Genomic DNA, 22,079 nt, shown 5'->3' with positions numbered 1-22,079 from the left:
TTAGGTCCAAGAAGATGAATGTCAAGGTGGCCGTGGAAGCTATCTGCCACTGTTTGACGGGTGGCAGTGTGGCTGCAGTAAGACTCATGGGTGAAAAGTTCCAGGAAAGCTCGACAGAAGAAAGTCAAGGTTGTCCACCAGTGCAACAGACCTGGCTTCCAGCAGGGACTCCCTTCCATGGGACGTGTAAGCAGAGTCAAGGTGACATGTGTCTGGGAGGCTGTGGAAGGTATTTCTGCCCCCAGAGGAAGGCTGCCCTAGTCCTTCTCACTCTGACATATAGGATCCTATTTCCCACAGTTTGCCTAACTCCTTCCTGAGACTGTTCATTTCTGTCCTGAATGACTTGGACAGTTCAAAGATCCAGCCACGCCACTAGCCACTGATAGCACCCTGCATTAAGGAACAACCGTTGACCCCTGACTCACGTCCTGTGATTCCTACCAGAGGCACCTTTCAGGCAGGTGCCTGCCAGACGCTCTCCCAGCATGCCTCTCCCGGGCCTGGGACTCTCAGCCCTTCAGGATATCTGTGACCCTAGCCACCTGGGGGGCTTCCGCCAGCCCCCTCCAACCCGCCTTCGGAGGCCTGAGAGCCGCAGCCCAGTGCCCGGCCTCCCTTTCCTGGGTTTCAGGCTCCGTGTGAGTGATGTCTGCATCTGGCTGGAAATTAAAACAACTGTCTGCATTGCATTCGGCCCGTCTGTCAAAACACAGCCCAGCTCTCAGCAGCTGGGGAAGGGGGCGCTGAATGGGAGCAGTGTCTCCAGCAACAAAGCCCACTTTGACGCCAAGTGCCGCAGAGATAGTGAGAAGCCTGTTCTTCTCCAAACGTGAAACCAACAGCACAACTATTTTTCCTGTTTCCTGGGCCCTCCTGGTGGGAATTTTTTTTTTTTTTTTAATACACTGAGTTGAAGAGCAAAGTGAAACAGGAAACTTATAAGGGGGGTGGTTCCTAAAATTCGAATTATTCTCTTCTCAGAGATCTAATAGCCATATGCAAAGCAGAGGAAAGAAATGTCACAGGGACTGGAGGGAGGCCCTCAAAGTCAGGTGTTTCCATGGGTGCTCTGTCTTTCCTATAATCCTGTGTTTCTGTATTCATTCATCAACCCATATTCATAGATCATGTCCTACGGAAAGGCCAGTGCTGGGCACTTTAGGGGAATAAAATCAACAGCAGCATTAAAACACAAACATCACCTTCAAGTTGCAAACAGACTAGCAATAAAAACAAGAAAAGTGATGTGTGTTCTAAGAGAGGCATTGAAAGAGGGCTGAGGCAATTCAGAGCAAAGAAAATACTACTTCTACGTCTGTGCTGTCCAATGTATGGGCCCCTGTGGTCACCAGCGTCTGGAATGGGGTCAGTTCGAATTCTAGTCCTCAGAGATGTGCTCTAAGGACACCGGACATTGATGGTTGAGCACGGAAAACAAGAATGTAAAATAGCACAGTAATAATTTTTTATTGACACATGTTGAAAAGATAAAAATTTAGTAAATATTGAGTTAAATAAAATCTACTATTAATTTCAACTGTCTTTTCTTACTTTTTAAAATATGGCTGCTGGAAAAGTTAAAATTACATGCGTAGCTGTGTGGATGGCGCTTTGTTATCATGGGAGAGCACTGCTCTAGATGGGAGTCCCAAGAAGGCTTTGTAAGGGATGTGGCCTGGGTCTGGGTCTTCAAGGGTGAATTATAATTATACAGATGAAAAGCGTCCCAGGTGGAAAGAACCACATGAGCAAACATAGGAAAGCAGAGTTTCTGCAGAAAACGTTGCATGAGGATGAAGAGTGATGGATATAAACCTGGAAAGGCAGTTTTGGGTTAACTTGGGAAGGACGGAGAAGGCCACAGAGCTGGAATACGTGACGTCTGTAAGCTCTCCAGCCTGTCACTCCTTGGCCAAAAGAATGTCCTCCATGAAGAGGCGGCCCGAGTTCTCAAACCAACATCCTTGGCATTACCTGTAAGCTTAAGAGGCATAAAAATCCAGAGTCCACTGGGTTAGAACCTCTGGGATGGGGTGGGTCCTGAGAAATGGTTCCAACAAGCTCTCCAGGTGATTCTTATGAGAACCACTGGTAAATGTGACCTCATGTCTTGGGAAATGTTTTTAAGTGTCAGGCCCTGGGGTCATGAAGAAATAGAATCAAACTCTGCCTAGGGACTACGAAAGGAGCTAGCGGAAGGAACTAGACTGACTCAGGGGGAGGAGAGATGGAGGTTAGCCTGGGGACTGCTTTATAGCCAGGGAGAAATTGGTTCTAATATCTCTGAGTCTATGGAGGCCCTGAAAGACCAAGTTCAAACTTCTGGGGTCAGGGGCCACTTCACTCTGCACCAGGCGAAGGCGGGCACTTGCTCTAGGACCTGGTGGGGTGGGGGAGGATGGGGAGGGGAGGGGCATTGTCCCGGGAAGCTGGAGAAAGCAAGGGAGCTTCTCGTGGAGAGTGTCCGCTGTGTCAGGTGGCTTTGTCAGGGCTGACTCAGAGTTTAATGGGACACTCAGTGACACTTTAATGAGTGTTTGTTTATTATGACTGTGCTTTAATTATGCCTGAGGCTCCCCACCCGCTCTGCTCTGCGTGCTGGGATCTGGGGGTGGCTGAGTCCGCAAAGGAGTGTGGTGGCGAGGCACCTCCGATGGAGGATGCCCTTCTCCCGCCTGCCTCCACCGCCTTCTCCCCAGGACCAGGGGACCACTCGGCACTGGATTGCCCCCGCACGCTTGGCATTCTTCTCCACTTGATCTTATGCCTGGTAATTATACTTCTAATGAATATAACTCTCCGATTAAGTCATCTACTGAAGAAACACTCTTCATGAAAGGTGACTCATACTGTGTTCTTGTCTCCTCTGACCCCGGGGCCCCTCATCTCCAGTGCCTCCCTTGGCCTCAGTCTGTGGGGTTGACGTATGTGGGAAGGGCTCAGCAGGGGTGCAGAGTTCGGAGTGGTTCTCTCCCCCACCCAACTCCTTCCTCTTTAAGCACACTGGTCAGCCCATGGGGTGCAGCACCCCGCACGGCAAGGGACGTGATATCAGATTATCATCGGCTGTGGGGATGCATCACCAAGGGAACTGCTGGAACCATCCTCCTTCCTGAAGATGTTGAAGGACAGGGCACACCCATAGGGCTTGGACTACCCGGGGTGAGGCCCAGAAGGCCTCTGTGGCCCTGGTAGTTACTATCGGCCTGGAGAGTTACCACCATCAGGTGCAAACCCATCACTCTTCAGAGAAGAGCTCTCCAATGGTGGAGCGAGGGACAGGAGCCCTTTGGTGCGTAAACCTGGGGAAAGAGAATCAAGGTTGTATCTCTGCCACCCTGTGTGGACGCCTAGAAGGAGCCTCCTTGGTTCTGAGAATCTGGGGTCAACTATCGGAGAAATAGCTGAGTTGAAAGCAGAACAACACAGAGGATTCTGACCATGGGCTGTGCCTGGGTGCCACGCGGTCCTTCAGTATTTACAGAGCATTTATGTTGTGTTAAGCTCTCCATTAGGCACCGGGCGACATTCTCTGTCCCCCCCGGGGCCCATGGTTTGGCTAAGGACAAAGGAAACAGGATCTTCTTAATACGGTAGAAAGATGCCGCAATAGAGGTATAATCAAGGGACAGTCATGGCTCAAAGGACAGAGCTTAGACGTTCTCCTCAGGGAGCTTTGGCATGGGCACTCTGTTCTAGAGGCTGAAGGATTCCTTTGCAGTCATGCAAGAGAGAGAGGGAGAGAAGGAAGGAATAAGGGAAAGCTGTTCCCCAGCCTGGTAGGGCCCCTTGGGGACAGAGCATTTAATCCCCTGCTTCTCTGGAATCTGCCCCCACCTGCCAGATGGTACACCTGTCCCCACATGTGTCCCTTGCCTCCTGACACAAGAAAAGAAACAGTGGCCTTCTCAGTGGCTGAGAGCCAGGTGGCAGGGGGTGGGAAGTGACACAGCCTGGGTGGAAGCATGCAGTTGGCCTGAGCTACAGCATCCCGGTCCCCAGGGCCCAGAGCAAAGTGCACGGCAGCTGAAACGCAACTGGCTCCCCAAACCTCTCTCCTTTCCTTTGTATCTTCTCTTGGTGGTCCCTCCCTGCCAGCCCAGCCTCTCTCCCCTTGGAGTTTGTAGGGTCTCAGACCCAGTTTCTCCTCTTTTTCCCAAACCAGATCTATTTTCAAGAAGCAATCTGATGCTCGTTTGCATTCACAGCTGAGGGCAGACTGACGGGAAGCCCCACCAGGGCTGGTGTGCGGGATGAGCTCCAGGGCACAATCCCAACAGATGCCGATGCCCACAGAGGGTTTCAGCACTGAGTGCTTTCACAGAACCCTTATCTCATTTGATCTGCACAGCTCCCTGGAGAGGAAGGGAGGTTAGGGATCCATTTGTTCCACCAGGAAATAGAGGCACCCAAAGGGCTGGCGTAACCCCGGACTCTATCTCACAGCGAGTGGAGGTGGCCAGCTGCAGCATGTCCTCCATGGCTCGTGGTGGTGACATGTCGTAAGGGATCTTTCTGAGGAAAGGAGGGACAGGGGTTCAGGGGTTAGTCCCAGGAGATGGAGCTGGGGCCAGAGCAGGATTCAGGAGGCGGGAAGCAACCAGAGGGCAGGTGAGGCTTTGGTTTCTCTGACCCCACTGCTCCTAGGAGCTGGCCAGCGCCCAGCAGTTGTCACCTGTTCCCATGGGTGGTGGGAGGAGCCTCTCTTCACCGCTTACCCCGAATCTTGTCAACCCCGTGGCGAACACGTACCGCCAGCGCTGGGAGGTCTGAGAGCTTAGGGTTCTGCCTTCCCTGTACACGTGAAGGGGCCAGGGTTCACAGTCCTCACAGGGAGAGGAACACAGGCAGGTGGTCAGGGAGGCCAGGCCAAGGCCCCAGCCCTGGTCACTTTCTCTCAGGCACCCAATTGAGTCAGCAAGACTAAACAGAATAATACCTGCATCCTCTCTCCTATCCTTTACAGGCAAAGAGCTGTCAACTGGATGCCTGAAACAGCATCTTAATCTAATTCTCCCCCGCTGGGTGTGCTCGGGGGCAGAAGTGAGATGGCCTCCTTGGATCTGCTCCCCAGGGATAGGGGGAGAAGCGAGGGGGACTGGGGCCTCCTGCCTGGCACCACCTTCCTCTGAGCCGGGCAGTTGACTGAGCTTGTTCAAGGGAATGAAGCAGCAGGAACGATAATAATAGGGTCCATTTATCCTGCACCTACTGCACACGCCAGGCACTTTCCCTATGTCACCTCACCTAATCCTTACATGAGCCTTGCAGGTGAGGGATTAGGCCCACCTTACTTATTAGAAAACTGAGTCCTGGGTTAGACAAACTGCCCAAGTTGCATGCCTTGTAGGTGGCGGAAACAGAACTGGAGTCCAGGTTCATCCGACTCCCAGGTTGAGGTGGTGCGGTGGAGGCACAGGCAGCAGTAAGGAAAGGCCCCTCTCCTGGGGCTGCCCCCAAGCGTGGGCTGTCAGGGTCCCCTTGCTTTCTCCTGGACGTCAGGGCCCAGCCGCTGTAATTACACTCCCTCTCCTGACCACTGCCTGCCTCTTGCTCACTTTTCTCTGGTTGCTGACAGCGATTCAGCTGGTGCATCTGGAGCCAGACAACGCAAAGGGTGATGTGAGAGGGTGAGGGAGGAGATGGGTTGGTGGGGGTGAGGATGCCCTGCTAGAATTTTTTAAAAACCTGCCAGGACCATAACAGTAATGGACATGACTCTGAATGGGTTCCACAATCTCCATCCTGAGCCTGCTCGGAATGTCAGGGCCCTCAGTTGGCACAGAGTGGGGGCAGTGGAGGTGGCAGGGGTCTCCTGTCCTGGTCTTGCTAGCTGTTTGCCGTGAGGCCTTGGGCAAGCTGCTTCACTTCTTCAAGCCTCCCTTCTTTATTTTTAAAATGGTGACAGCAATACCCATCTCACCTGTCCTGCCTGTTCATCAGGGACCAGGGCACCTCTGAGCTCTTATTTTCAGCTTCAGTTTTCCCTACGAATCAACTTCCCAGTAATTAATGTGAAGAACTGAGTATTGTTTGTTCCCAGGGTTAGGTCCAGTTCTTTAAAAATCAATAGTCATGTGTGAGATCACCTTAAATCTTCATAAAGTAAACACCAACCCAGCCCACTGCCCCTCCTGGGAGCTGTGAAAGTCACATGATCAATATCATTAAGAAGAAGGAGGCACCAACCCCCTCTCACACCCCCACCCCAGAAAACCAGCTGGAGGTTCTGGAGCCTGTGATTGCAACCAAAGCAACATACAACCTTCTGACCAAAAGCTGACCCTGGGGCCTCTCCTAAGAACTTCTGACTATCTGGAGACCTGAGGGCAGAGAGACATTCAAAGAGAAAATCTATTTTTAATGACTTGGGGGAGAAGAGTGGAGTGGCTGAGTAATTTGGAGTAATTAAAGCTATCTATCACTCCCAGAGTGGGAGCCAAAATTGGTTGAACTTTTCAATGATATTTTTTCCTTCTCATTCATAAAACCCAGCAGAAGGTCATGCAGGAGTCAAAGGGGAAAGGATGATGGGGAAAGAAATTTCTGGCCCCAAAGAGTGGAATTCATCCTATTATTGATGAGTACTTGGGTCATGATGGCTCTTCCTGCGCCCTTTGGGCAGACGCCATGTTTACTTTGTCCTTGTTAAGAAGCTGGACTTTGAAGGAGACAGTCCTCAGTTTCAAATCCAGCTGCTATAATTATCGACTGTATGAAATTAATAAGTGGTCCTTATTGTCCTTCTTGCACCTCAGTTTCCTCCTCTGTGAAATGCTGACAATAATGGTATTAACTTCACCTGGTTGTTCTGAGGTTTAAGTGACATCTGTACACAAAGAGCCTTGCATGCAGTTGGTGCTTAATACTGGCAGTTATCGTGCTCAATCTCTCTGTGCAGACCCACCGAAGGTGGCAGTGTTTGCGCAGGAAGCTGCAGAGGGCCCTCCTCCAGACTCTGCACTCCTGTGTAGGCTGACCTTGAGTAAGCTACCTCGCCTCTTTGGGCTGAGACTGCTGATCTATCTATCATATGGGGACAATTAGGTCTGCAGAGCCACTCAGACTGTTGTCCTTATTCATGGCATAATCCCTACTGGAGGCTGAAGAACACTGAAATTCAGGATCCTTGGCTGGAAAAAGTCAAACTGAGCTTAAGTCTCCTAAGGAAGAAGGTGGAACTTGGGCAAGGAAGAAGTACAAAGAGGGAAGAAAGCAATTGGGCAAAGCAGATATTCCAAATACCGTACCATACTTTCTCAGACAGGACTCCTTGGCCAGAGAGGGCCCTCTCTAGTGCTGTTTTTTTTGGAAGGCTCTACAAAGAAGCAGAGAGGCTGATACTATGTTGTCTCCATGACAACCATGGATTTACTCAGTTAGGGAAAGCAGGTGGGGTAGGAAATAGGGGATGAGGGGGTTTGGGAAATACAGGGTCTATGAAATAGCTAAATCACATCTCTCCCCTGGAAACCAGACGCCTGGGTTTAGCCAGGGCCCACAAAGCTCCCTACAGGGCCAACATCAACTTGTCTGCCCCAGAGGGGAAAAGTGATGACGGCAAGCGGATGGAGTACCAAAGGCACGGATGCCCCTTCACCTGTCCATCCCCACTCGTTCATTCACACTTCTGTTCCTCCAGACTTTTCCAGTGGGGCCCCTGGATGCAGAGAGCCCAAGGGTAGCCTTACCACATGGAGCTTGATTTATCTGAGGGCTGGCATCTGCCTAATACGTCCTGGTTTCTGCGCCGCCCCCCCCTTCAAATTCTGGCTCCCCTGCCTTCCAGTCACCAGGAGAGCCAGACAAGAGGGTGTGGCCTTCCCGTTAATCCCAAATTCTCTTTGAGGCATGTAAGGCTCATAAGCTCTAAAAGGTGAGGTTTGGGGAGGGAATCATCAGGGCCCAAGAAGAGGCTGGTCGGAGATCTGGGGTAAGAACACCTTTGCTGTTGCCTGGGTAGGGGATGGGGCTACCTTCAGTGTTGTTTGAGAAGAGGACTCAGGGAGTCCTCTAAGAGGGAAAGTGGGGCCTTCAGGACACCACTGCTCTTCAAGGGGGCCCTAACGAGCTCCCTTGAGCAGAGTTGCTGGCTTTGCCTCCACACCAGGCTCCATTTCCTGCCTCCCAGTGCTCAGCTGCACTTCTGCCTCTGATGTTACCACTTGGGGTTATTGATGGGAGCTGGTAAGGCCTTGGGGACTCCTTGTGTGCTGATTTTCCATCCTTGATACATTCTGAGGAATTCTGGGGTATTGAAGGGACCCGGGGTTGAAGTTCCCAGGTCATCTTGATATAGGGAGAGCAAAATCCTACCAGATGGTAAAAGCTGGACTGAGATCTGGTCAAAAGCTCAAGTGCCCTGGTCCCTCTTCAGTCCACCCATGTCAACAGCTGTGCACATAAGAAAGCTCTACCCACAGGCACTGGATCTGAGACGGGCCTCCCCATCTCTGCCTAAGCTATCGTACAATTCTGAGTAGACAGGAAGCCATCGGACCCTCATGCTATGAATACTGGTCTCCAGTGGACCCACGGCACGCATCTTCTCCATCATTTCTCAACTTGCCTTTCTAACCATCTGAGGTGAGGCCGTCTTGTCCTCCCTGACACATAAAATGTGAAAATACTCTCTCTGATTTTTCTTAGTATGCTAAGTGACTAGCTCCCCAGGGAAGGACAGAGCAGTTTCTTGTCACTCACAGCTTCCCGGGACATGTTAATAGGTGAGTGTGGACGAGTGTGCATGTGTGTGTAAGAGACAGAGAGAGAGGTGGAGGATGTGAGTGTAAGTTAAATCTCTGCCTAAGGAAAAAAGTCTCCTACACTTATATTAAATTTTTTAAATTTCCTTTCTGTATGGAGTTCACTTATTCATTCATGTGATTTGTTCATTTAACCTTGGCAAGGTGGTATGAGGCAGGGAGGGTCCCATGCTTTGCTGAATCCCGGGCCTCGGTGCTGCTTTGGGAACTGGTAGACACTGGCCAATTGAATAAAGACCATTCCGCGGAGGCAGCAATGACTACAAAGCCACAGTGCTCTGCCCACTGGGGACTAGTCAGTACAGGTTGATTGGCCTGGCCTCAGGCATCTACATTCATGTAGACTTGCTTTATAACTGGGTGGACCTGCATGTGGTGGAAATACACTTGGTACTTATAATTTGTTCATTTGTTTATTCATTCATTTACTCATACATTAGTCCATCCGGCTACAGATCCTTCCTTCATTCATCTTCTCATTTATTCAACACATCAGGTTAAGTCCTATGCTGTAGTATAGCAAATCTGAGCTCGTCATGGCCCTCCAGTGCCCTCCAGAAGCAGCCCCTCTGGTGGGGAAGCTAGAAAGTGAAAGATGTCACATAAGAGTTTCAATGGGGAATGATGACTTCGGGCTGAAGGGACCAGGAAGGTGTCATCATGTGTAGCAGGCCTTGAAAACTTGGCGTATTTTGAGATGCAGGAATGGAGGGAGGGCATTCTGTGAGGAGAGAAAAGCATGAATGGAGAACAAACATGAGAAGGTACAGGAAGAAGCCCAGGAATGCGCGTGTATCAGGACGAGACGGCTGGTCAGAAAAGTGATTCAGGGGTAAGTCACGGAGAGCCAGGGTGGTGGAAACAGAAGAGAAAGGAGGAAGAGGAGTTTTGCATTTCTTCTCTCATGATGTGTTCCTAGGTCTGTCCCTGCCGTGGCATGCCTGCTGCCTCCCTCCGCTGGCCCCAGCTGCAGGCCCCCATCCTCACAGCGGGCTGGTGGCTGATGGCCCATTGGTCGCCCTCTTCTCTCCACACTACATGTGTTCTGCACACCCTCATTTTTTCTTTTCTTCAAAACGGTGTAGTCGTTGAGGGCATGGGCCCTAGAATCAAGCTGCCTGGGTCCAAATCCCAGCCCATTTGCTTATTAGCTGCGTGACCTTTGGCGTGTTACTCAGCTCTGAGCCCCATTTGTTGATTTGCAAAATGGTGATAATTATAGCACATACTTCTATAAGACTTGCTGTCTGCAGATGAGGAAGAAACGGAGGCACAGAGAGTCTTAGTGAATTTGTTGATAGTCATATAGTAAATAAGTTGTAGAGCTGGGATTCGAACCTAGGCAGGCTGGCTGCAGAACTCCTCACTAAATTGCCTCCTAGGCGTAATGGGTGGCATGGGTTAGAAAACACTTAGCCCAGTGCCTGAGATATAGCTGTCAGTTATTATTAATACATTAGGGACTGGCTATGTATTCTGTGTAGGCATGAAGTTCCAAGATGAACAGACATGGCCCTGATCCTGAAGTACTCATAGCATTGTCAGGAAGACAGATGGACCCCCAGATCGTAACAAAACAGCACTATGACCGAGATGTGGTAAAACTACAAGAGCAAAGAAGAAGGGCAAATCAAGGAAGGCTTCCCAGAGGCAGTGTTTTGTAATGATGGCCTCAGCTAAAAAAGCAATCAAAAACCAATACCTTCCCCTACAAAAAAACAAAATTCAAAAACAACACGAAAAAAATGCTTCTTGGATGAAGTTTATAATCCAAATACCCCAGCCCGATGTTTCAGTCTTTTAACCTCTACTCCCCACCCAGGCTGAACTTCCCACTCTGGACTCTTCTGTCAGCATGAATCCCACCCCTGGAAGGCTGGCCTCCTCTCCTGCTCAGCGTGGTCCTGCCTCCTTAACTTTCTTCGCTCATGCATTCCTGCTAATCAGAATGTCCTTCCCTCCCCTATACGTGCAAATGACCACTCGACACAGCCTTCTTCCATCAACCTCTGTGACCCCTCTCTCTGAATCTAGACTCTGACCCACTGCCCAACTGGCAAGATGCAAACATACTTTTTAAGCTCTTCTGAGGTCTCTCTCTTTTTAGGTTATTCACAGAGCTCTGCTTTTTATTTCTTCATATGGGATATCCCTGTATGTTCCAACTCCAGTTTCCTACATAAAATATGTCTATAAATACCTGCTGAGAAGCTAATCACACTTACTCAGTGATGCAGGTTTTATTTTAAGCTCCTTAAGTAAATGTACTAAGAACTATGCAAAGACTCTCTAGGTGTGGCTGAGACTGCTGGCATTCTGCTGGGATCCATTAGGTGATGTGAAGGCTTTTTGTGGTGTGTTTAAATAGACACCGTTTCTAACCCAGCAGAGGTGCGTGGTGTCACGGAAAGGACACGGCTGTTACTTTCAGAAGAACTTGGCTCAGACACACTAGGTACTCAGCTGTGCTGGGTAAGCCATTTAACCTCTCTGAGCCTCACTTTCCACATCTGTGAATATTAGCGGATGTCAAAATGAAAGCATCCACCAAAGCACCGAGATACAATGAATGAAGCTTGCTAAAGTATGGTGGCCCACTGTCATACAAGATTTCAGAGTAGATTCTTACAATCCAAGTTCATGATTCTTGGACCCTTTTCTCTGTATCCCCTGACCCAGATCAATGCCATGAAAGAGTCAAAGGAATGACGAAAGGATTTTGTGAAATGTTTGGAGGAGGACCTTGGGATGCTGTGACCTAGCCACCCTTCAGTAGGACCACTTAGAAAGCTTGATGCATCCTCTGGACTGTAGGGGTCAGAGTGGACAGGAAGCCAGGAGGCAGGAAATCCAGGGGGTAAGGTGGCGAGCTCTTTAGGAGACAGAGTGAAGGCAGGACCGTGGGAGGTCAATGAGCTCCCCGGTGATGGTGGCAGGCCGAGGACGTGCCAGGGCTTCCTTGCATCAGATCTAGATGTGGACACCTCAGGAAGGAGAGCCGTCCTGGCAGCATTTTACTACTTGTCCAAGAGGACCCCTGGAGGTGGGGCTAAGTCACTAGTGAGAGCATCTTCACGGGAAGGGAACTGCTGGCTAATGGAGGCAGAGGCGAAAGTGGCAGGATAAGAGGAAGTACTGCCTGCCTGATGGAAGCAGCCACCAAAGCAGCTTGGCAGAGAGGTGTCCACAGGCCCAGGGAGGACTCAGCCCCGAAAGAGTCAGAAATGCCAGCCTGCTTGGAGAGCATGAGGCTGTCCTGCGACAATTCCAGCTCAAGAGAGAAGGACGTCCCTGACCCTTCCCCTCCTCCTCTTCTAAAGGGGTAACAACAGCTCGAGTGCGGGGAAGGTAAGTGACAGAAAGAGAAGAAACATGCCTCCCCAACTCCCTTCCCCGCAAGTGGGGAGTGTGCGCTGGCCCAGGCTGGGGGTCGGGGCAGAGAAAGATCTGGGCATCAGTCAAGGCCGGAGTTTTTCTTCTGGTCTGGACCTGGGCATTATGCTTCTGAATGGAGACTGTGCTTGAGACGTGAAGGATTTTTTATTATCCAAGAGTGAGCTGATGAGCTATGCAGCCTGCCCCAGAGGTAAGTAAAGCGATGGTGGGAGACAGAATAAAGCCACGATTTGATTCTATCTCGGCATACTGATTGGGCGTGCGAATGCTAACAACTGCCGTTCCTAACTCATTTGCTGTCACGAGGGTCATGTGAAGTGAGAGCTACAGCCGTGCATTGTTCGGGATCAAGTTTATCACACAAATGCAGGGGAATTTATTGGTGTTATTTCCGGGGATAGACTGATAACTTATGGATAACTTATGATTTTTTTAAAAAGAAAACTCTGCACCTCTACTCTCAGATGACTCAGCAGACCATTCTTTCTGAAATTCTGGTGTCCTTGAGCAGAGTGAACTGGTGTGAGGTCACTCTTTTTTTTTTTTTTTTGGAATTTAATTTAATTTATTTTTTTGAGGTCTCTTTTTTAACTCAAGTGGCTACGGGTCAGAAGAATTTGTGGACAGCCACAAGGGGAAGGCTCTCAACCCGTTTGCCTCTGCCCTCCTGGAGATGCAAGTGCGATCATTAAATAAGGCATCCGAAGCTGGTCTAAGGAAGACAGGGACGTGGTGAGGAACGGGTTCTTGGTTAGAAGCCCTTTGGGTGCTCCTGCCTCCCCGCCCCTAATGCCCAGCACTGTCTGAGCCTCAGTGCAGATTGGAGCTTTGCAACCTCCCCCTGCCTGAAGGATGGTGGCAGGGACTGTTCAAATCTTTACCTTCCTCACTTCTTTCTGTTTGTGGCCTCCTTCAGTGGCGACCTCTAATGTAACCAATGTCACAGAGCCTCTGGGGATACAAAGGGGTGGAGGGGGAGGTAGGGAGATGGAAGAGAGACAAAAGATTCTTTTCCTTTTTTAAAGGAGAAACAGGTGCTTAAGAAATTAATTACAGCAAGTAATCACCGAGTTGTCTGAGTCTCTATTTGGTGCATGCAGGGTCTGGTGGAAAAAAGGAATTTTAAATAATTTTGGAGTTATAACTGATGTAATTAGGTGCTCAGTGAACACTTAGCATCGAGCTGTGCTTATTAAAGTTACTGTTTTAATCAGAACATTGGAGGAAGATCATTAATAATACAATGGCTTGATTCCCTGGAACTCTAATTAGACCTGGACTTCTAACCACCTGAGCGTAATCTGGCTCCGTCTGGATATGCACCACGGGTGATGCATTATCATTTCAGGGCATGCGGGGATGGAGCATCAATACTGCTATTTAGTGACTTCCTGAATACTTTATTTTGGAGTGTGAGGGTGGGTTGAGGGTGTACCAATGCTGAAAGGTGGAGATGGAAGTGGAGGGGGTCAGCCAGGGACCTGGGGTTGGAGGTCTTGAGGAAGAAAAGGCGACTTTTCCCACTGTTGCAGGCTAGACACGCCTCACACATTTTTCTGCAGAGGCACCACCAAACCATGCCATAGACCCAGCTAAAGGCCATTTCCTGGGATGCTCTGCTTCCATGTGGGCCTGTCCCTCATCCAAGCCAAACGTGCACCTGAAGGGGTACAGCTTCAGTCCTTGCGGAGCCACTGCCTATCAGAAACCTAATCGATGATTTACGAAGTGATAATTAAAGGTTAATCTGGTGAAGGGCTGGGGCCACTTCTTCATTTTCCTGTCCAGTACTTTGGGTCACCCTAGAGAGAAACCAGGAGATAGGCTGAGTTTTTCCAGAACTTTCTAACCCTTAGGAAACTTTTGCAGGTAACTAGGACCAGAGTGGGAGGAAGGCTGAGTAGATGGGTTCTGTCTTCTGAGATGCCCGGCTGAGCTGGTGCTTTGGGAGACGGGTCAATGCCCTGACTCATGGCTCTGAACACAGAACTTTGGTTTCTCTGCTCCTTTAGCTGGTGGCTGAGTGTGTCAACAACACTAACTTGGCCCCAAGCGGGACTGAGTCCTTGGATAGATGTCACAGGGGTGGCCGAAAACAAATGGAATGCAAGCATGCTCTCCACCCTCCTAAAGCTTGGTAACTAGTTGGAAGGACATAACAAAGATGTGACAAAAAGATTTAGGACTCTAAAAGGCACATACTGAGAAGTGAAAATTAAGCTGGAGTCAGATGAGGGCATGTGGAGCTAAGTGGTGGCCGGAGGGTGGTGGGATTACTCAGAGGGGTCAAGATCTTCTGAAGGAGGGCTGTGGGGGCCAGGTTCACCTGCCGAGGAGTGGGGAAGGAAGGCAGCAATCTCTGTCCCTCAATAAGCACTCCTCTGGCTGCTACTGGGGGCCTTGAGACAACAAGACTGAACTCTCTGAGGCTCCCTGGCCACCCCTAGCCAGTAAGAGTCCTTTTGTGCAATTTGGGAAAGGTGCCCCCTCTAGGTGCATGGCTTGGTAAGATGAGTGAAAACCTGGTTTCAGCCTCACTTGGCCCTTAGCCAGGTGCCTTTGTACGGTACACAACCTGAACCATCATATCTGGTGGCCCTGATGCCCAAACTCTCTAGGGAAATAGGTAGCTGAAATGTGTAGTGTGGGTCAACCAGAATTTTACCCAGATGACCCAGAGACAGAATATTTTTAGGTGCTAAGCATTGTACCTCTTATAAGCCCTTTGTGGGTGGGGGGGTTCAGAGCAAGTGCGAGTTGAAGAGCAGAGAAGGCTCCACGGAGGAGGTGGGAGAGTATAGTGTCCTGGGCAGAAAAACATCACAAGCCAAAGCAGAGGGAGTGAACTTTGGTGTGTGCTCTGGGGACAGCAAAGGACACAAAAAAGGATGTCGCTTTTAGATGTCTTTTCTTACTGGTTCCTTGGGGGTAGACTTTTTACATATGAATTAAACAAAGTAAAACAACTCTAGGCCTCCCTCACAAAGAATAGTCCAGTGGAAGAATTTTTCTATAAACCAACAACGTGAGGAGGAAGGGAGATTTCCATTACTGGGGAGCTCTAAGCAGGAGTTCAAGGTCCCTGATGAGTGACAGGCTGGACTCAAGACTCCCCTCCGAGTGCAAGCTTGTCTTAGGGGAGAGAACCTGGCAGGCCGTGCTGGGGAAGGGGAGAACGACCCCTGTGCCTTGGAAACCAATGGTTAGGCCTCAACTCCAGAATGTGTGTGATTCTGAAAAAAAGGATACAGTGAATGATAGCCCCCTGACATACACATACCCCCTCACTCCACAAACGCATACTCTTACGCAAACACACTCATGAACACAAACACACATTCGTACCATCCACTCACATTCCACACCAACACACTGACAGCATACACACTTCACACGTACTCCCATCACATGCTCACACACATATTCACGTCACATACACTCATGACACACACAAACAACATGCTTGCCGCCCCCTCCCACCCCCGGCTGCATGCAACTGCGAGAAGAAAAGAGCCATCCGGATCTGTCTCCCTCCAGCTTGTAGTGAAGAAGGATTAGGGCTGTCCCAAATTAAACAGAGGAGTTAAAAATGACAGACAGACTTCTAAACAGGATTAGAGTCTTAATGAAAACCATGAAGAATGGAAGTGCCTCACGGATATCACCCATAAATGGCCATAAATATCAGACCAACAGATGAGATTGTAGATTCTGCAGTTTTCTTTTTTTGTTTGTTTTTTTTTTGGGGGGGGTAGGAGTTTATTAATTAATTTATTTATTTTTGCTGTGTTGGGTCTTCATTTCTGTCCGAGGGCTTTCTCTAGTTGTGGCAAGTGGGGACCACTCTTCATCATGGTGTGCGGGCCTCTCACTATTGCGGCCTCTCTTATTGCGGAGCACAGGCTCCAGACCCGCAGGCTCAGTAGTTGTGGTTCATGGGCCTAGTTGCTCCGCGGCATGTGGGATCTTCCCAGGCCAGGGCTCGAACCCGTGTCCCCTGCATTAGCAGGCAGATTCTCAACCACTGAGCCACCAGGGAAGCCCCATTCTGCAGTTTTGAACCCCGTCAAATGACTTCTATTATAACTCATCAATAAATAAGCAAGCCCAGACTCATATTTAAGGTCTTCTCATGCTTTGGAGAATAGGCTCTGAGGCCAGACAGGCCTGGATTTGAATTCTGGTTTTGCCCCTTGGTAAGCTTGGGTATGTTACTCTGCTTGCTTGAATCTTAGTTTCTTCACCTATAAAATGTGGATAATTATCCCCTTAATGGGGATGTTGTGCAGATTAAATTAACTCCTGGACAGCTCTAATAATTTATCATAATACAAATAATTTATTATTATAGTTATGATTAATTTTCACTATTATCTCTTGTTCCCTCCCTTTCAGTTTCCTGGGGACAAGGAAAGCCCATTGGCTGGTGGCATCAGTAGGGAGAGAAGGAAAAAGAAGAGGTGAAAACAGAAGCAATAGGCAAGAGCAGGAGACCAAGGCAGGAAGAGAGCAGGGAGAGGAAAGGAAGGAAGAAGAAGCAAGAAGGACAGCAGACCCCGCAGATGCCACCCACCGGCATCATCCATGGTGGGGCATCCATGCCTCCTTGGGTCGCGGTGACCAGAGGGAGGAGAGGTTCTGGGGTAGCCACCAATTATGGCCCAGGCTTCCTGTGAGTTTTCTTTAAGTAACAGCTTTATTGAGATAAAATTCACATACCATAAAATTCACCCAGGTAAAGAGTACAGGTCAATGGTTTTCAGTATATTCAGAGTTGTGCCACCATGACCACAATCAATTTTAGTACATTTTCCTCACCCCTTGAAAGAAAACCTGTATCCATTAGCATCACCCTCCATTCTGCCTGCCCCTGAACCTCTCCAACCCTAGGGAACCACCTATCAATTCTTTGTCTCTATGGATTTGCTATTCTGGACATTTCATATAAATGGGAGCAAACAGTATGTAGCCTTTTGTGGCTGGCTTCTTTCACTAGTATTATGCTTTCAAGGTTTGTCCATATTGAAGCATGTAGCATTTGAGAACTTCCTAAATTTCTCAATTCAAAGCCAAGAAGGTAGAAGAGCAGAGCTTCATATATACACACATAGGCAAGTGTCATATTGGAAACTGTCCAACTGTTCGCCCCATGAAATCTCACTGAACCAAAATTAGTCACTAGTTACAGACTTAGAGATGAGGCAGTTGGAGTTTTTATTTTTACCATTGAGGAGACCAAAGTGTGGTGAAATGATACCTTTTTTTGAGTGCATGTATTTTGCACACTCCCTACCCTTCTTACAAAGAAAGGAAAACAAAAGAGGCTCCAAATGTAAGAGTCTTTTGTCTGTGGTTTTATGATTTAGATTTAATGTTAAGAGACAAATGAGAGACTCTTGGTATTCTTTTTTTTTTTTTTTTTTTTTTTTTTTTTTTTTTTTTTTTTGTGCTACGCGGGCCTCTCACTGTTGTGGCCTCTCCCGTTGCGGAGCACAGGCTCCGGACACACAGGCTCAGCGGCCTTGGCTCACGGGCCTAGCTGCTCCGCGGCATGTGGGATCTTCCCGGACCGGGGCACGAACCCGTGTCCCCTGCATCAGCAGGCGGATTCTCAACCACTGCGCTACCAGGGAAGCCCGACTCTTGGTATTCTGTCCATATGTCTCTCTCTTACCTCTTAAAAGTGACAATTCCCAACTCTATTTTTACAATGTAAAAGAATGACTCTCCTCTAATGGTTATTTGTCACTGTTTATGTTTCAAGTAATTTTATATGTTAAGACTGTAGCCTTAGGATGCAGGAAAGCGACACCTCTGGGCCAAAGGCATCCCTGAAGTAGGAGGGGCTTATAAGTTGGATTGAAAGGACGAGGCTATTCACTGGACTCAGAAAATGTTTGGACGAGGCTATTTACTGGACTCAGAAAATGTCAATCACCTTTGTTCTATAACTAATGTGTCCCTGAGGGGTGTATCCTGAGAGATACAGGGCATCTATTGTATCCAGCTGATCCCAGAGACAGAAAATATTTAAAGACTAAATTGTGTATGCAGCTTCAATCTCTATACTACTGATACCTATCATCATTACACCACGGCCACTAGATGTTAGTCTAGGGCCACAGGTAAAGAAATGGAACTGACACGCAAAACAGAACCAGACATACCACGTACTAATATCTACCCTCCTTCAGGAAAGCCCAACAAAAGAGGGTTATGTGAGGCCTTCTTTCTTTCCTATAAATTCCAATATTGATTTAGCTTGAGTTACAGGGAGAGGAAATCGTTCACAGCCAGGCCAAGATAGAGGTACAAACTACAGCGTCCTTAGGTGCCAGACATGGTGGCTGTGATTGTGGTCACAGTCAGAGTAGTAAGGAAGAACTCAGATAATGAGGAGTGGCTGTGAAGTTCAGGTACAATTACTGGTCACTTCCTATCTGGGCTATTCAGTGACCAGTATCACTGGTGACCTCAATGGATACTGTGAGAGTTGCAAAACCAAATTCTATTTCAGAACTACACTCATTTGAAAAGGGAACAATAACTATACCAAATGGCCTGTTGTGTAGGGGCCTATTTCATGAAATAAAATGATACAGTATTGCTACTCTAAAAAGGTCAAGCATTGTTTATTAACAATGCTCAAAGAATCTCATTAAATCTGAGAGCATGAGGACAGTACCAACTACTATCATACATGTGAAGTGATTTCCACGGCGGTAAGGACTGTCCTGGGGTGAGATTCACACTTTAGGTCTCCTGCGGCTGCTGCCCAGAAGCCCCCAGCTCCTTGGAAGGCTGCTACCCAGTGCCCAGAGTCTCTCTTCATTCCATCTAGCATAGAGGAGGCACTGGTCACATTGACTCAGGCCAAGAGTTCCTTCCTCTATTGGAATTTACTCCCTAGCCCGTCTTTAGCAAACAAACAGGTGATCCCAGATAAGGGAAATAGGATTCTGGAAAAAGTGAGGGGACTAGACTTTTCTCCATTACTCTGGGCATGCTCCAATTTGCACTAAGAGCATACATTTGCATGTTGGATTCCAGAAGCCCCAACTGTAAGAATATTAGATAAAATAAAATTAATTATTGTAATCCTCTGTGATCATATTCAAACCCAATAGTCTCAGCTTGGCTTGCCTGCCTGCTTCCCTCCGTGCTTTCCTATTAAAATTATTTTCTCCAACGCTGATTGAGTTCTGGCTCTACCATCGCCCTGGGAGGGTACGGGGTACCTCTGACCTGCCTCGGGTCCCTTAGTAGCTTAGAGCCTAATGTGGGAGGCACAAATAGACAGATATTCCCCAGGTATGTGGTTTTTACCATAAAGTTAGAGAAGCTCAGAGAGCTGAATTCATTCTGAGTGGGGTGAATTGGGACGGTCTTGAGTTCCACTGGGGGCATGAGAATCATGCCACAGAAGGTGGCAGCAAGCAGATACTCTTGTCTTTCTACAAGTTCAAAACACCTACATGGTTCTTTAGTCTATACTGTTTCCCCTCTTTCTAGGGAGGCTGTTAACGAAAGAGACAGCTCTTTGAGATGAGACGGCTGGAGGCCAAGCCCAGAAGGCCGCTGAGACTTGGGAAAGGCCCCTGACTATGGGTAATTGCTGGGTGGGCCTGAGACAGTGCGTGTGGCCAGGCTACGACAAACAAAAGCATGCCAGCTTAGCCCGACTTCCTGCAGAAATCTGGTGGGCCTTGGCAAGCAGTCTTGACACCAAGCAGTGGCTTGGTTCCTTCTGGCTTCTCCCTGAGCTGAGGCTTTTTTCTGTGGTTCTGGAGATGGGAATCAATCATAAAATATGGGGGCTTCCTTTGCTTGGAGAAATCAAACATCCTCCCTGTGTACCAGTCTCTAGTGATTAGTAAGCTGATGACTGCCCAACAATGCCAGGATTCATCCAGGACAATTCAAGATCTTTTTAAAAAGCTACTGTTTCTTGACTGCTGTGTGCCAGCCACTGTGCTCAGTGCTATACATACATCACCTTGTTTAACACCTGCAGCACCTGATAAAGAAGAGTCTATCATTATAGACAACTTATCGAAGAGAAAACTGAGATACTTTGGTGAAGGTCAATATAGTAAGAGGTGGAGCTAGGATTCCAGATGGGCTTAACATGGAAGCCTGTCCTTCCCCAAGCTGCTCAGTCTTTCAACAGCAAGCAGGTAGCATGGAGCATGTTCAGAAGCTGCGACATCCACTTGCCTGTCTGGCCTTCTTGGGGAACTGCAGGCTTTGCTTTCACTCTCTCCCCTGCTACTCCCCTCCCCTCCCTACCACCAGAGCACTCCCGGAAGGAAACTCATGAGAAGAGATGCAGGCACACTGTGTCCTGGGCCCAGGGACAGGTGACCTTTCCAATTCAGCACCTTTATAAATCTTACCTAATGAAGCTAAGGGGAAAAAAGAATTAATGAATAAATGAAGGTTAAATCACTCCCTGCAGAAAATTGATGCTGACAGCGAGGGCCAAGAAGAGAGCTTGGAAAGAAGGGCGCTGACTTGCACAAGAGGCTTTTAAAATTTCTTTCCCCCAGTGCAAGGGAGCTGTAAGGCGGGCCAATTCTGAGATGGACATTGAAGGGTTTGGGAAGTCCAAGGCAGATGGCCTGAAGGCAATGGAGTAAGAAAGCCATACTCTACCTCGGATCATTTTTTCCAGAAGCCAGTTTGCATATGATATGCTTAAGTGTGCATGTACACACACTCTGTCTGTCTGTCTGTCTGTCTGTCTGTCTGTCTGTCTCTCTCTCACACACACACACACACACACACACAGGCACGCTGTATGAACAATTAACTCCTGCAGCCCATGAAGACACAGGGAGTTTGGGTCTGCCAGGCTCATGCCTGGCCTCTTGGGACCTCTGTGGTGTGTCTTCTTGTCAGCGCTCACTTGTCACCCATCTCTGTCTGGTTGTCACCTCTACAGCTGTCACCGCCCCCAGTTACTACTCCTAGGGCTGCACACCTCAGCCCAACTGGCTCAGAGGGGCCTTAGGTGAATGCACAGCTGGCTTCAGGGAGGAAGGAGACAGAAAAGCCAGGCCAGGAAGCAGTGCAGGGGGTGGCAGAGGTTGAGGGGAAGTGGGTGAAAAAGAGGAGATGCCTGGTAAAGCTCAAAGGGCAAAATCTGGGATGAGGAACTGGGAGAAACTTACGTTCTTCTAGGCAGTGCTGCTGACTTACTGAGAACTTTGGGGCAGGTCACTTACTGGTCGAAATCTCAGTTTAGCTCCACAGTGAAACTGGGATGGGAGAGGAGGTCTGCAGAAGAGGATCAGCAGCAGAAACCATGGTGGGAGCACCGAGCAGGAACCATCAATAGTTCTGGTTCTTGGGCTTCCCTGGTGGCGCAGTGGTTGAGAGTCTGCCTGCCGATGCAGGGGACACGGGTTCGTGCCCTGGTCCGGAAAGATCCCACATGCCACGGAGCAGCTGGGCCCGTGAGCCATGGCCGCTGAGCCTGCGCATCCGGAGCCTGTGCTCCGCAACGGGAGAGGCCACAACGGTGAGAGGCCCACGTACAGCAAAAAAAAAAAAATAATAATAATAATAATAATTCTGGTTCTTCCTCCTCCCTGTGCCCCACAGGTTTTTAAGACTCTGATCATGAAGGCAGGGAGGCTCAGAGGGCCCAGCGTAGCTTGCACACCCTAAGTGTGATGGAGCACAAGAGGCAGGAAGCCATCGCTGGGGATGGGGATGCCGAGGGTGGGCTGCGGGGTGGGGGTGGGGAGCGGGGAGGCAGAGAGACCTGGAGCCAAGAACTGACTAGATCCACCAGTAAATAAAAGGTCACCATGATTTTTCTAGGTACCCAGGGAGAAGCAGACAGAGAGCTCTGCTGACGGCAGGAGCTGACCATTAGTAAATGAGCCTCTCCAGTTACTTGTTTCCCTT

At 49.0% G+C, this 22,079-nt stretch overlaps 1 protein-coding gene across 4 annotated transcripts in view; it reads right to left on the bottom strand.

Annotated features, from left to right (window-relative positions):
* Positions 1-22,079, bottom strand: part of PLXNA2 (plexin A2) — a 219,167-nt gene that overhangs the window by 81,463 nt on the left and 115,625 nt on the right. Inside the window, exon 5 of one of the 4 annotated variants that reach the window (XM_067032485.1) lies at positions 9,183-9,489. The exons of the other annotated variants lie outside the window; for them this stretch is intronic. Coding sequence (XP_066888586.1) covers positions 9,427-9,489 — 63 coding nt within the window. The 3' untranslated portion in view covers positions 9,183-9,426. Of the gene's footprint in view, positions 1-9,182; positions 9,490-22,079 lie in introns of those variants that run through there. 4 annotated transcript variants of the gene reach the window in all.

The sequence above is a fragment of the Kogia breviceps genome, chromosome 1 (genome assembly GCF_026419965.1).
Source record: "Kogia breviceps isolate mKogBre1 chromosome 1, mKogBre1 haplotype 1, whole genome shotgun sequence".
NCBI lineage: Eukaryota > Metazoa > Chordata > Mammalia > Artiodactyla > Physeteridae > Kogia > Kogia breviceps.
Note: the sequence above shows the minus strand (reverse complement) of the source record. Positions and strands in the feature narration are given on the sequence as shown.